At 59.9% G+C, this 12,571-nt stretch overlaps 1 protein-coding gene across 1 annotated transcript; it reads right to left on the reverse strand.

Annotated features, from left to right (window-relative positions):
• Positions 1-10,570: 10,570 nt before the first annotated feature.
• On the reverse strand, positions 10,571-11,761 carry GPR84 (G protein-coupled receptor 84). The gene has a single exon (XM_056120275.1). The coding sequence runs from the start codon at positions 11,759-11,761 to the stop codon at positions 10,571-10,573; it is 1,191 nt and encodes a 396-aa protein (XP_055976250.1).
• Between the last annotated feature and the right edge of the window lie 810 nt (positions 11,762-12,571).

Here is a 12,571-nt window from a genome sequence, read left to right on the forward strand (position 1 = left end):
CCCCCTCCCCAAATGTCTCTCCTCCCCCACCCCACTGAGCTCAGGCTGAGCCAGCCTCCCACCGAGTGATTTAGGGCCCGTCCTCTTCCTCAAGTGCCCCCACCCCTTCCCTTCCCCTGCTGCTCATGCTCCCTTCGTTTCCTGCATGTCCGGCAGGAGGCCCCCCTCGGCCAGCCTCCCCCCGACTCCCACCCTGGAGTGCTGCTGGTGTCAGTTCCAGCCCCTCGCCTGGAGAAGGGGGGTGGGGGGGCGGCAGGACAGACACGCTTGGCCTGGGTTTCACCCAGGGGAGAGTCCATCTTCTACGGGGCTGAGAACAGAGGCCCCAGAGCTGATGCTGTTCGGCAGGAAGGAGGGGAGAGGGGTGGAGGGAAGCATCGGGCCAAGGCTGCTTGCAGGGGAGGTAGGGGTGTGGGGGCCTCGGTGGGCTTGCCCGGGGCCCGGGGCCCTGCGTCTTTGTCTGCCTGGCCTTTGGTGCGTGTCTCTGGATCGGGGCCCCTCTCCAGATGACTGACTAACCAGATGCCCTTGCAGTTCTCCAGACCGACTCCAAACACACACTTGGAGCCGCTTCCGTCAAGCTGTGCCCTTCTGGGCTGTGCTCGTCCTTCCGTGCCTTGGTCTCCCACTTCCCTCCCGCTGGCTCCTCGCTTAGCTGCGCCCGCCCGCCTGCCCACCTGCCGGGGGCCCCTGGCTGCTTCCTCTTTGCCTTTCTGGGTCCCAACAACAGCACAGGATGCTAGACCCCCCCACACACCCAAGCTGGCTGCCTTCATTCTGTCTCCTTCCTCCTTCCCGGCTCTCTGCAGCCTGACTCTCCCTCAGCCCCCGCCCTGGGCCTCGTCCGGACAGACGGACAGTGCGAAAAAGTCAATCTTGTATGTGTGTGTGTGTGTGTGTGTGTGTGTGTGTGTATGTGCCTTAGTACTTGTGTGCACGGCACATGTGTCCAGAGGTCTGCGGGAACTCAGGGTGGTGGGGACCATGCGGTAACCCTCAGCCACCCCCATTTCCCAGTGTTCGCGACGCCAGGGTGGTGGGCGGGGGGTGCGTTCCCAGGGCATTGCTACCTCCAGGCCTGTTGGAATGTGAAATTGGGATCTGGAGAATGAGGAACCCAGTCCCGGTGGGCCTCGGCCCCCTCCCCGTGCCTGCTGCTGGCAGCTGCTCCCGTCCCTCTTCCCCTCCCACTCTCCTGGTATCCTCCTTCCTCCTCCTCCCCCTCCTCCTCCTCCTCCTCCTCTCCCTCCTCCTCCTCCTCCTCCATGCTGACCCCTCCTTCAGTCTCTGACCCCCAGCCGCCTGGGGCCTGGGTTGGAGGAGAGACAAAGGCAGGATTTATCACCAGGCTAGAGAAACAGCCAGAGACCAGGGCTGAGGGCAACGGGCTGACCTCCCCGGGATGAGAGGGAATGTTTGGCCAGATGCGGAGGCTGCCACTTCTTCGGCTTTGCTCTCTCTCCCCGTACCTGAAGACTTGGTGAAAGGGGCCCCAGGTGATTTTCCATCTCTGCAGCCAAGGCTTGGAGGAGGGGAGAGTTGAGATGAATGTCTTTGGGTCGTTCACTTAAGAGCACAGACAGGTACTGGGGGCTGGAGCGCTAGCACAGCAGGGAGGGCATTTGCCTTGCACATGGCCGACCCGGGTTCGATTCCCAGCATCCCATAGGGTCCCCAAGCACCACCAGGAGTAACTCCTGAGTGCAGAGCCAGGACTAACCCCTGTGTATCGCTGGGTGTGACCCAAAAAGCCAAAAAAAAGAGTACAGGTACTGGGACCTGGAGCGATAGCAGAGAGGGCAGGGCTCTCGCTTTGTAAGGCCCGTGACCTGTGGCATCCCCTGAGCACCGCAGGAGTGATTCCTGAGTGCAGAGCCAGGAGTAACCCCTGAGCATCGCCAGGTATGGCTCCAAAATAAAAAATAATAATAATAATAATAAAATAAAACAGAAACCCGAGTCTTGGAGGTCCCAGGTGTTTCCGTGACCAGAGAGGAGGTCAGGTGTAGACACCACAGAACTGGACTTCCTCCCAAATCGAGGACGCTCAAGGACAGGCCCTGAGTCCCTCAGAGGGCAGGGAAGGAGGGAAACGGGGAATTGCCCAATGGTCACCAAGTCCAGCCCCTTGGGAGGATCTGAGGCCCCCAACTGCCTCCCGCCAGGGCTGAAGAGTCTCAGGCTCTGCCTTCGAGTGAAACAGAGGCTTGGCTGCGACAGGGAGGCTGTACTCCAGGCAGACTGTGTGCTCAGGGAGAGGGCATGGTAAGGTCCAGGAGTTTCCGAGAAACCGGACCATCTCTCTTCGGGCGGACAGCTCCGCCGCTTCCCCCTGGAATCTCCACTGTGCTGGGCCGGAGAGAGAATGAACACAGCCTTGGCACTTGCCTTGCACAAGGCCGACCTGGTTCCACCCCGGCATGGCACACAGTGTGTGTCCACCCCCGCTCCCCTCCCCGCCTCCCCCAGCACCCCGAACATCTCTGGTGTGGCCCCAAACCAAACCAAACAGCATCTGTGGTCTTCCCAGAGGCCCCGCAAACCCAGCTCTGAAGTTGGCGGCCCCAACTGCCCTCCTAGCTCCAGACACCCCGCAATCAGCTTCCTGGTCGGACAGTCCTAGGGGCAGGCCGCGTCGCAGACTCGCCTCCAAGAGGGAAGAGGGTGGAGGAAGGAGACCAGAACCGCTGAGCTGGGACCCCCAGTCTGGCCGGTCTGGCCCTAGTCCCCCTCTGGTGGGGGAGGCCAGTGGCTTCCTCTGGCCCCGAAACTGTCCTCGTAGTTCCTAATGGAAAGCCCCAGGTTGGATATTTTCCATGGAAAAGGGTCACGGATTTGGAGGAAAAAGGACAAAAGAAAGAGGCTGGGGGGTGGGGGCGGGGGGAGACAAGGTGAGTGGGGGAAAGGCAGGGAAAGGGAGGGGGAGCATCTCGGGTTTTCCTTCTCTCCCCTCCCCCAATTGGGAAGACAGATTTACAGCCTCGGTCTGGGGGGCGAAAGGAAGACAGATCTGCAGTTCTGCCCTCTGAGTGTCTGGGTACTTAGCTGTGCCTCCCCCATTAGCATCAATCCCCATCCCCTGCCCATCCGTCTTCTGACATCAGCTCCTTCCCTCTCTGTGGCCCAGGCGTTCTGACCCCAAGGGGCTCTTAAAGGGCCAGCCAGGCCCTTCCTTCCCTCCCTTCTCCCCCTCCAGGCGGCACTGTCATGTGTGTGCGTGTGTATGTCCGTGTGTGCATGTGTGTGCGTAAGCACTGTATTTGCGGGTGTATGCTCGAGTGTGTCTGTGTGTTCAAGCACGGTATGCGTGTGTACGCTTGAGTGCTTGTGTGTGTGTGTGTGTGTGTGCACGTGCAGTGTGCCTGGCCCATGCAAGTCACTTCACCGGAGTGGCTAGAAAGCACAGTATGTTTGGTGGGTGGGTGGGTGGGTGGGTGGGGGTGAGCAGCTCTCCCCCAGCTCTCTCCTCGTCCTTGATACCAAGGAGACCCCCATCTTCGCTCACGACCTACCCAAGCCCGGAGCAAGCCCTCCAACTCGACTGGGGCGATGGGGGGGCGGTCACGGCCATTCTTGGAGCTGAGGCCCGGGAAGGCACGCGGATCCTTGCTCCCTCATTTCCTGGAGACCCAGGGCAAAGCTGTTTTCAATTCTCAGCCAGGTGGGGGTGGTCAGGTTGGGGGCCGACTCCTAGGAGCTGCCGGGAGCCCCACATTCCTCGCCGCCTCTCCCAGGGGCCCAGGCAGGGGCCTGTGTGTTTGCAGGGCTGTCGGGGAGTGGGATTTCAGATCTCTCCCGCGAGAAGGGGTCCTGCCAGGAAAACCTGCCTTGAATTTCCTGCCTGCTCTCCCCTCCCCCTCAGCAACTGAGTTCAGGAGGGGCGGAGGGGAAACCGCTTCTCCCCTGACTTTCCCTCTAGGAGAAATGCCAGCTGCACTCCGGGGCACTAGGGACCCGGGACGCTTGGGAAGTTCCTCCCCATCTGCCTTCAACCCTGATGCTGCAGAGTCCTCGGTCCTAGCTCGCAGGGCCTCTCCAGGGAGAATCAGACCCCGGACCCGAGCCCCTTTCCCGCCTTGTCTGGCTCAGACGACAGGGAATTGGGGTGTGGGACCTTGGGAAAGTGGCCCTGCTGAAAAGGGGGCCCAGCGGTGCTCCCCCCTCCTTATGCATCACCTTCCAAACCTCACTCTCAAAGAAGCATAAATATTCCTAATTCCTGAAGGCCGCCCGGACCCATAAATCCACCTGGGGAGGTGGGCAAGGGGGAAGAGCCAGGGGTAGGAAAAGAGGCCGGCGGCAGCGGGCAGCCCGGAGGAAGGGGCGCCCCTGGGTGGGTGTGGGGGGGTCCTCGGCTTGCAGGCAGGCCGGCGGGTCCCCTGGCGCTGTGTCTGCCCCGGCTCCTCCCCGGGACCCCTCCTCTCGCGCTGCACACCTCCAAGGGAAGGCCGGCTGGAGCCCCTCGCCCCCGCCAGACCCTCCCAGCTCGGTCCCAGGAGCCCACCCGGGCCCCCGACAGTGCGGACGCCGCCCCCGCCCCGCCCCCTGCCTCGGTCTCCCCGGCCCGCTCCCAGACCCCTCCCCCTTCTCGCCCCCCACGGACCCCCACTCCCCCGGGCCCTGCACCGCCGCGTCCTCCCCGGCTCGCCCCCCCCTCCTCTCCCCTGCCCACCCCCCCGGCCTCCGATCCCCCCCAGACCCGCTTCCCGGCTCCATCCCCCACCCCGCCCCCCAGATCCCCTCCCGGGGGGCAAAGAGAAGCGGGAGGCCCCCAGGACAGGTACGGGGAGAGCGGCTCCGGAGGGGCGGGGGAGGGCGAGGAGGGAAGGAGGAAAAGAGAGCGGGGCGGGGGGCGGGGGGCGGAAGCGGGGGGCTCGGGAGGCGCCTCCGCCCCCGGCAGCCGCAGCCCCCCCCGCCCCGCAGCCTCCGCGCCGTAAATCAGGGCCCGGCGGCTCGGCCAATGGCAGGGCGCCTCGTAAATCGGCTTGTCAGGGCCGGCCAATGAGGAGCGGCGTTAAATCAAGACCTGTCAGCGCTCGGCCAATGGGAGGCCCCGGGCCGGCCGTAAATCTGCCCGCGGAGACAGCGCAGGAGAGAGAGCGGGTGCGGGCGAGCGAGGGCGCCGGGCGGGCGGGGGCGGGGGCGGGGGCGGGGCGGCGGGGGCGGGGGACGGGGGGCGCCGCGGAGGGCCTGGCGCTCGGACGACCTCCGGACGGATGGACAGATGGGGGGAGACAAAGAGCAGCCGTCGGGCCGGCCCCGGCCCCAGGGCTTGGTGGAGACAAAGAGACCCACAGCGACACCCGCTTGGGAGCCCCCAGACCCCAATTCAGACTCTTTCCAACGCCGGGACGTCGCGCGTGGACCGCACGGCGAGCCCCTGAGAAAAAACTTGGCCTTTCTTTTTTGGGGGGTCACACCAGGCAATGCACAGGGGTCACTCCTGGCTCATGCACTCAGGAATGACTCCTGGCGGTGCTCAGGGGACCACGTGGGATGCTGGGAATCGAACCCGGGTCTGCCTCCGTGCCAGGCAAATGCCCTCCCCGCTGTGCTATCACTCCAGCCCCCCCCCCTTTTTTTTTTTTTGCTTTTTGGATCCAAAACACCTGACCCCGCGATGCACAGGGGTCACTCCTGGCTCATGCACTCAGGAATGACTCCTGGCGGTGCTCAGGGGACCACATGGGATGCTGGGAATCGAACCCCGGGTCGGCTGTGTGCAAGGCAAACGCCCTCCTCCCTGCTGTGTTATCGCTGCAGCCCCAAAACCTGACTTTTTTTTAACAACCCTTTCCCCATCCCAGTTAGGGCTGGGATGGGTGTGTGAGCCTGAAGGGCCTGAGGGAGGAAGGGGTGTCTTTCTCGCTCAGATCTTCCCTCTCTGGCCTCAGACTCCTTCCTGTGTCCGCTGAGTCATTTTTTCCTCCAGAAACAGAGTGGGGAAGTCCCTTCTGACGTCTAACCTCAGTCCTCACCTCACAGCGGGTAGGGCGTTTGGTCAGTTCCCAGCATCCCATAGGGTCCCCTGAGCACCGCCAGGAGTAATTCCCAAGTGCATGAGTCAGCAATAATCCCTGTACATTGCAGGGTGTGACCCAAAAAGAAAACAAAAAAAACGCAAAAAAGCACATAGGGGTTGCTCTGGAGTTACACAGCTACTCCTTGTTCTGAGGTTGCTCCCTTTCACGTGATGGTGGGGACCAGAGCCTCTTATCCCTGGGGCTCCAGGGTATGTGGTCCAGCCTGTCTTGAGCCTTTTCCTGACCCCCACTTGCCAAAACTTTCAAATGACCCCTGGAACTGTTTTACAACCCTTAGGGAACTGCCAAGTTTTAGGCTCTTCGAAGGCGCCTGCAGGGAGGACTTTTAGAGACCCCTGCTCACTTGCTTCGAGGATTTTTGTTTGTTTGTTTGGGGGGCACATCTGACCGTGCTCAGGGATTACTCCTGGCTCTGCATTCAGAGGTCACTCCTTGTGGTGCCCAGGGGACCATATGTGGGGTCCTGGGGATGAAACCCAGGTTGGCTGTGGGCAAGGCGAGCACCTTATCAACTGCACGATCTCTCCTGCCCCCTCAAGGGTTCCCCCACCGTGTGTGTGTGAAGCAAGATTGTTATTATTGAGGCTTAGTTAGAAAAATGCGAGAAGAGGGAGAAGAAAGTGTGTGATCAAGGAAAACACACACTTGCTTTTCTCCAGAGAGGAAATAGGCAAGCAAAAAAACATATATATATATATATACATATACATATATATATTATAGCGACAAGCAAATAAGGTACGTGTTCAAGAGAGACCAGGGGCTTGAAAGCACAAGCCTCAATGTTTTATTTATAAGAAGGATCTTAGAGTGGAGACTTCAGGGATAAATTTGATGAGGGTTACATGGTATTTTGGGGATTTAGGACAGCAGGGGTTACATAGTAAGAATGTACTGTGTGTGTGTGTGTGTGTGTGTGTGTGTGTGTGTGTTTTATTTTTTGGCCACACCTGGCAGTGCTCCGGGTTTACTCCTGGGGCTAATAGGACCATATGGAATGCTGAGAATCGGACCCAGGTAAGCCGAGTGCAAGTGCCTTACTTGCTGTGCTATTGCTCCAGTCCATGCCCACTTCTCTGGATGACAAGACCCAAGGGGGCCGGGATGGGCCAGGATTCTTCCAGTTCAAGTTCACAGAGATAAGATCAGAGAGCCCTGCAGAACACCCTTTGTCTACACTCCCAGGCTTGTTTGCTTGCTTGCTAGCTTTCTTTCTTTCTTTCTCTCTTTTTTTTTTTTTTTTTTGCTTTTTGGGTCTGGAGCGATAGCAGATAGCACAGCGGTAGGGCGTTTGCCTTACACGCAGCCAACGTGGCCGACCCGAGTTCGATTCCTCTGCCCCTCTCGGAGAGCCCGGCAAGCTACCGAGAGTATCTCGCCCGCACGGCAGAGCCTGGCAAGCTCCCCGTGACGTGTTCAATATGCCAAACACGGTAACAACAAGTCTCATGATGGAGACGTAACTGGGCCCGCTCGAGCAAATCGATGAACAGCGGGAGGACAGTGACAGTGACAGGGTCACACCAGGCGATGCACAGGGGTTACTCCTGGCACTGCACTCAGGAATTACTCCTGGCGGTGCTCGGGGGACTGTATGGGATGCTGGGAATCGAACCCAGGTCGGCTGCATGCAAGGCAAATGCCCTACCTGCTGTGCTATGGCTCCTGCCCCCCTTTTTTGCTTTTAACACCTGGTGATGCTGAGGGGTTACTCCTGGCTCTGCATTCAGGAATCACTCCATATGGAATGTCAGGGATCAGACCCGGGAGGGCTTGCACATGCCCTCCTGCTGGACTAGCACTCCAGCCCTACTCCCAGGCTTTTCTGAGTCCTGCTGTTCACCGCAACCGTATGGGCCCCCTGCCTCAGTAGCCTGAGCTTGAAGCCACGGTCACTGCTGATTCCTACCCTTCTTCCCTTCACTGTGAACCAGAGTTTCGGTGGTTTTGTGGTATTTGCACATTTTGAGTGTGTGTTGGGCGGGACTCACACATAATTTGGTTATGGTGCTCACACATACATAAGTAGCACTGTAGCACTGTCCTCCTGTTGTTCGTCGGTTTGCTCGAGAGAGCACCAGTAACGTCTCCATTGTGAGACTTCTTGTTACTGTTTTTCACATATCGAATACGCCACGGGCAGCTTGCCAGGCTCTGCAGTGAGGGCGGGATACTCTCCGTAGCTTGTCGGGCTCTCTGAGAGGGACGGAGGAATCGAACCCGGGCCAGCTGCTTGCAAGGCGAAGGCCCTACTCACTGAGCTATCGCTCCAGCCCCGATAAGATACTTTTTGTTGTTGTGAGGATCCTGCCCATGCTGTGCAATGCAGCGGTTCTGCCCCTGAGCTGCCCTGGGGAACTCTGTTACCTGCTGTGAATTTTAGGGATGGGACACACCTGTGATCTCCAGGAGGCAGGGGTCCCGGAACCTGGGAGTGTTGGGTGTGGGTCTGTCTATCTCAATGTGGCTTTTCTTTATGCCCTTGTCTGAACCTGTTTACTCCCGTCCCCCTTTTGTTCTGGGGTGGGGGTAGGGGGGGTGGGCACCTGGCAGTGCTAACAGCTCCCTCCTGGCTCTGCGCTCAAGGCTCACTCTTGGGGAGGTCCTCCAAGGATCTTATGTGGTGCTGGGGATTGAACCCCGGGCCTGTTCTATCTCCTCCCTGAATCTCTCTGGATCCACTTTTGTTCTATCAAACCGTGGAGTTTGGGGAGCCGCGAGGGGACAGCCTGCAGCCCGAAGGTTGTTTGCACATCTGGGGGCCAGGGCAGGGCCCCCCACCCGCCTCCAGTCCAGCCATGCCCTTAGCTGTCACGTTCTTTTCTTTTCTCCCGACGCTTTTGGGGGAAGCGATGGTTGCAGATGCCTGGGTCATTGCCCTTGCTGGGGGGAAGGGGATGGTCTCTGGACACCCAGACCCGCCAGCACCATCTGTCCTCGGCTGGGAAACCAGACAGGAAACACAGAGAAGCAGCGGCACCTGGTGGCCGCGGGTGCTTTCAGTTCAAGCATGTGCATGCCCGTGAGTGTGGGGTGGAGCTGGAGGAAGGGGCTCCACTCAGCCTGGCCAGGGAGCCCTCTTACCTAGAATCTGTCTGTCTGTCGGTCTGTCTGTCTGCAGGACACATGGTAGCAGGCATCCGAATTCCAGATTTAAATTTATTTATTTTTTTCTTTTTCGGTCCCACCTGGCGATGCATAGGGGCTACTTCTGGCTCTGCACTCAGGAATTACTCCTGGCGATGCTCGGGGGACCCTATGGGATGCTGGGAATCGAACCCGGGTCAGCTGCGGGCAAGGCAAATGCCCTACCTGCTGTGCTATCGCTCCAGCCCCCAAATTATTTTATTTGGAGGCTAGAGAGATAGTTACAGCAGCTGTGGTCCTTGCCTTGCACACAGCCCACCGATCCCTGGCACCCCCTAGGGTCCCCTGAGCACTTCCAGGAGTAATTCCTGAGTACAGAGCCAGGGGTAACCCCTGAGCACTGCTGGGTGTGGCCACCCCCCTAAAAAATACACGTTTTACGTTCCTTTCCTCTTCTTTGTTCGCTGTGCTGTTGTTGCGACGAACAGGACTCACGCATGTGTGCCTGGCTGCCCTGTTTTCACACTTTTTTTCATTCCGTTTTTGGGTCACACCCAGCAGTGCTCAGGGATTATTCCTGGCTCTGTGCTCAGGAGTCACTCCTGACTGGACTTACGGGTGGGGAGGACCATAGCGGTTGCCGGGGATCGGACCTGAGTCGGGCGCACGCAAGCCAGGAGCTTTCCCTGCTGTGTGACCTCTCTGGCCCTGCACCGCCTCAGCTGTGGGGCTCCCAGGTGCTCACACACCTGGTGCTCCAGGCTTGGTGCTCCTTTAGGTGCAAGTGAGCTTGAACTTCCTGCCTGTCACACGCGTCTTTCTGGTTGCCGTGATTCTAAGGGCGCACGCCCCTTTCAGTGGTGCTCACGCATGCCTGGCTGGCTGTGCTCTAAAATCAGCTGCAGCCCTGGGGATCACACAGTCGAGTGCCAGACTCAAGCAGCAGAGCCACCAGGATGGGAGTCGGACTCACCTTCCGCTTATAAGGCGGAGGCTCCCTTCCCCTGCACCATTCCTCAGGTCCCTTAACTCCTCCACCAAGACCACACCTGAGCATTAAAAGGACATTAAGTGGGTGGAGCGACAGCACAGCGGGTAGGGCGTTTGCCTCGCACGCGGCCGACCCGGGTTCGATTCCCAGCATCCCATAGGGTCCCCTGAGCACCACCGGGAGTCGTTCCTGAGTGCAGAGCCAGGAGGAACCCCTGTGCATCGCCGGGTGCGACCCAAAACAGCAAAAAAAAGAGTAATGTCCTTTTATTTATTTAATAACAATCAGTACATCTTCGGGAGCCTAGGGCTGGACAGTGAGTGGGTCCGAAGAGGGAGAGGCCTGGTTTGGGGGAGGGGCAAAGGGTCCGTGACAATGTCCTCAGGCCATAGCTGCATCGACTCCGTTGGCCACCTGAGTGCTGGACTCTGGTGGCCGGCACCCAGTTCTAGCGAAGCCGACGGAAACTCTGGGGTCCCCTTCTCAGGACGGAGCCGTAGGCCTGACGGAACTGGCGGTTCATGGCCGCGTAGAGCACAGGATTGATGCAGCTGTTAAGCCAGGTGAGGTTGGCAGCGAACATGTGGACAACCCGGGGAGCCCGGGCCTTGGCGTCCAGGATGTTGACCAGCAAGAAGGGGATGTAGCTCAGGGCAAAGCAGAGGAACACGGCAAAGCACATCCGGGTCACCTTCCCGAACTCCGACGGGGACTCCTGCGCTCGCCGGGCTCCTCTCGTCGGCCTGGCCTTGGCGGGCGCTCCGGGAGCGCTCTCCTCCGTGCTCTGCGTAGCGCCCACACCGTGACTCTGTTTCCCCACCTCTGCCGCGTCCCCTTCCAGGGTCTGGGTGGTGGCAGCGCTGACCGGCTCCGGTGAAATCCCTTCGCTGGGGCCCCCCGACGCCACCCCGCTGTCCAGTTCCTGAAAACGACCGGGGACGGCCTCGTCGGTCCCGGCCACGTGAGCAGAGCGGACGCTGGCCTGGCGCAGCTTGTACTGGCCCAGCGCCCGCGCCGCCCGCTTCACCTGGTGGTGGATGAGGCAGTAGAAGACCCCCACGCTGCTGAGGCCGAGCACGAAGTAGATGCCCATGAGGATGGTGGTGTAGGGCCGGCCTCGGATGCGGTCGAAGCTGCAGGTGCAGACGACGGGCACCAAGACGTACACGGGCCAGAGCGGGGCAAAGCTGGCCATGCCCACCACCCACGTGCCCGCCAGGGCCAGCCCCATCCCCCTGGCACTGAAGACTCGGGGAAACAGCTTCGGGTGGGCGATGAGGAGGTAGCGCCCCAGGGCGATGAGGCAGAGCGTGAGGATGGAGACGGAGTTCGCCGTGAAGAGGAGGAAGCCGAAGACCCTGCAGAAGGCGGGCCCGCTGCGCCAGCGCAGGTGGAGGTAGGAGTCCACGGAGAAGGGCTGCAGAAGGGTGCAGTAGAGCAGGTCTGCCACCGTGAGGTTGGCGATGAGCAGGTTGAAGCGGGTCCGGAGCTTGGGCTGGACGGCCAAGGCCAGCAGGGTGAGCACGTTGCCCACGGTGCCCGTCACGGTCACCGCCACCCCCCAGCTCACGGCCACGTAGCGATAGCCCAGCACGGACTCGTGGTAGCAGGAGAAGTGGGCGTCAGAAGCGTTTGGCATGATGGAGGCTGGGGGCGGGGTGGAAGCGGAGAGAGTCAGAACCTGATTTGGGCCCAAGCAAGTCTCTCGATTTGTCTTTGGTTTGTATTCTTTTTATTTTTTTTTTGTGGGGGGGGGGGTCACACCCAACAGTGTTCAGGGCTTTATCCTGGCTCTGTGGTCAGGATAAACGTCTCTCCTTGTGGGCTTGGGAGACCCCATGGGGATCCAGGGATTGAACCTGGGTCAACCGTGTGCAAGGAACATGCCCCTAGGGGGATGGAGCGCTAGCACAGCGGGGAGGGCGTTTGCCTTGCCGGGTTCGATTCCCAGCATCCCACAGGGTCCCCTGAGCACCGCCAGGAGTCATTCCTGAGTGCAGAGCCAGGAGGAACCCCTGTGCATCGCCGGGTGTGACCCAAGAAAAAAGAAAAAAAAAAGGAACATGCCCTACCGGTTGTACTATTGCTCCAGCCCCTAACATAGGTCCCTCGAACAGCCCAGGAGCTCACCGGCCGGCCTCTGGAGCCATTTCCAGCATGCGTCTCCCGAGATCCCTGCCACCGTCATTGGTTCTCTTAGTCCTTTCCCATTCTCAGAGTTGATTGCTCTAAGTTCTCATCCACATAAATACCCCTTTGCGGGGCTGGAAAGATAGTTCGGTGGGCTAAGGTGCTGCCTGGCACCTCGCAAGTGTCACACTCCACGTACCACGACTCCTGCAAACAGAGCCAGGAGAGGCCCCTGAGCACGGCCACGTGTGGCCAAACTTCTGTTCTGCCCCCAAATATCACTCTTCACTTTCTGTCTATAAAAATGAAATTGCCGGGG

This window comes from Sorex fumeus, unplaced genomic scaffold (genome assembly GCF_029834395.1).
Source record: "Sorex fumeus unplaced genomic scaffold, SorFum_2.1 ptg000042l, whole genome shotgun sequence".
Classification (NCBI taxonomy): domain Eukaryota; kingdom Metazoa; phylum Chordata; class Mammalia; order Eulipotyphla; family Soricidae; genus Sorex; species Sorex fumeus.

Coding starts and splice junctions, on each gene's coding strand:
- GPR84 (XM_056120275.1), bottom strand. CDS start 11,761: ATGCCAAACGCTTCTGACGCCCACTTCTCCTGCTACCACGAGTCCGTG.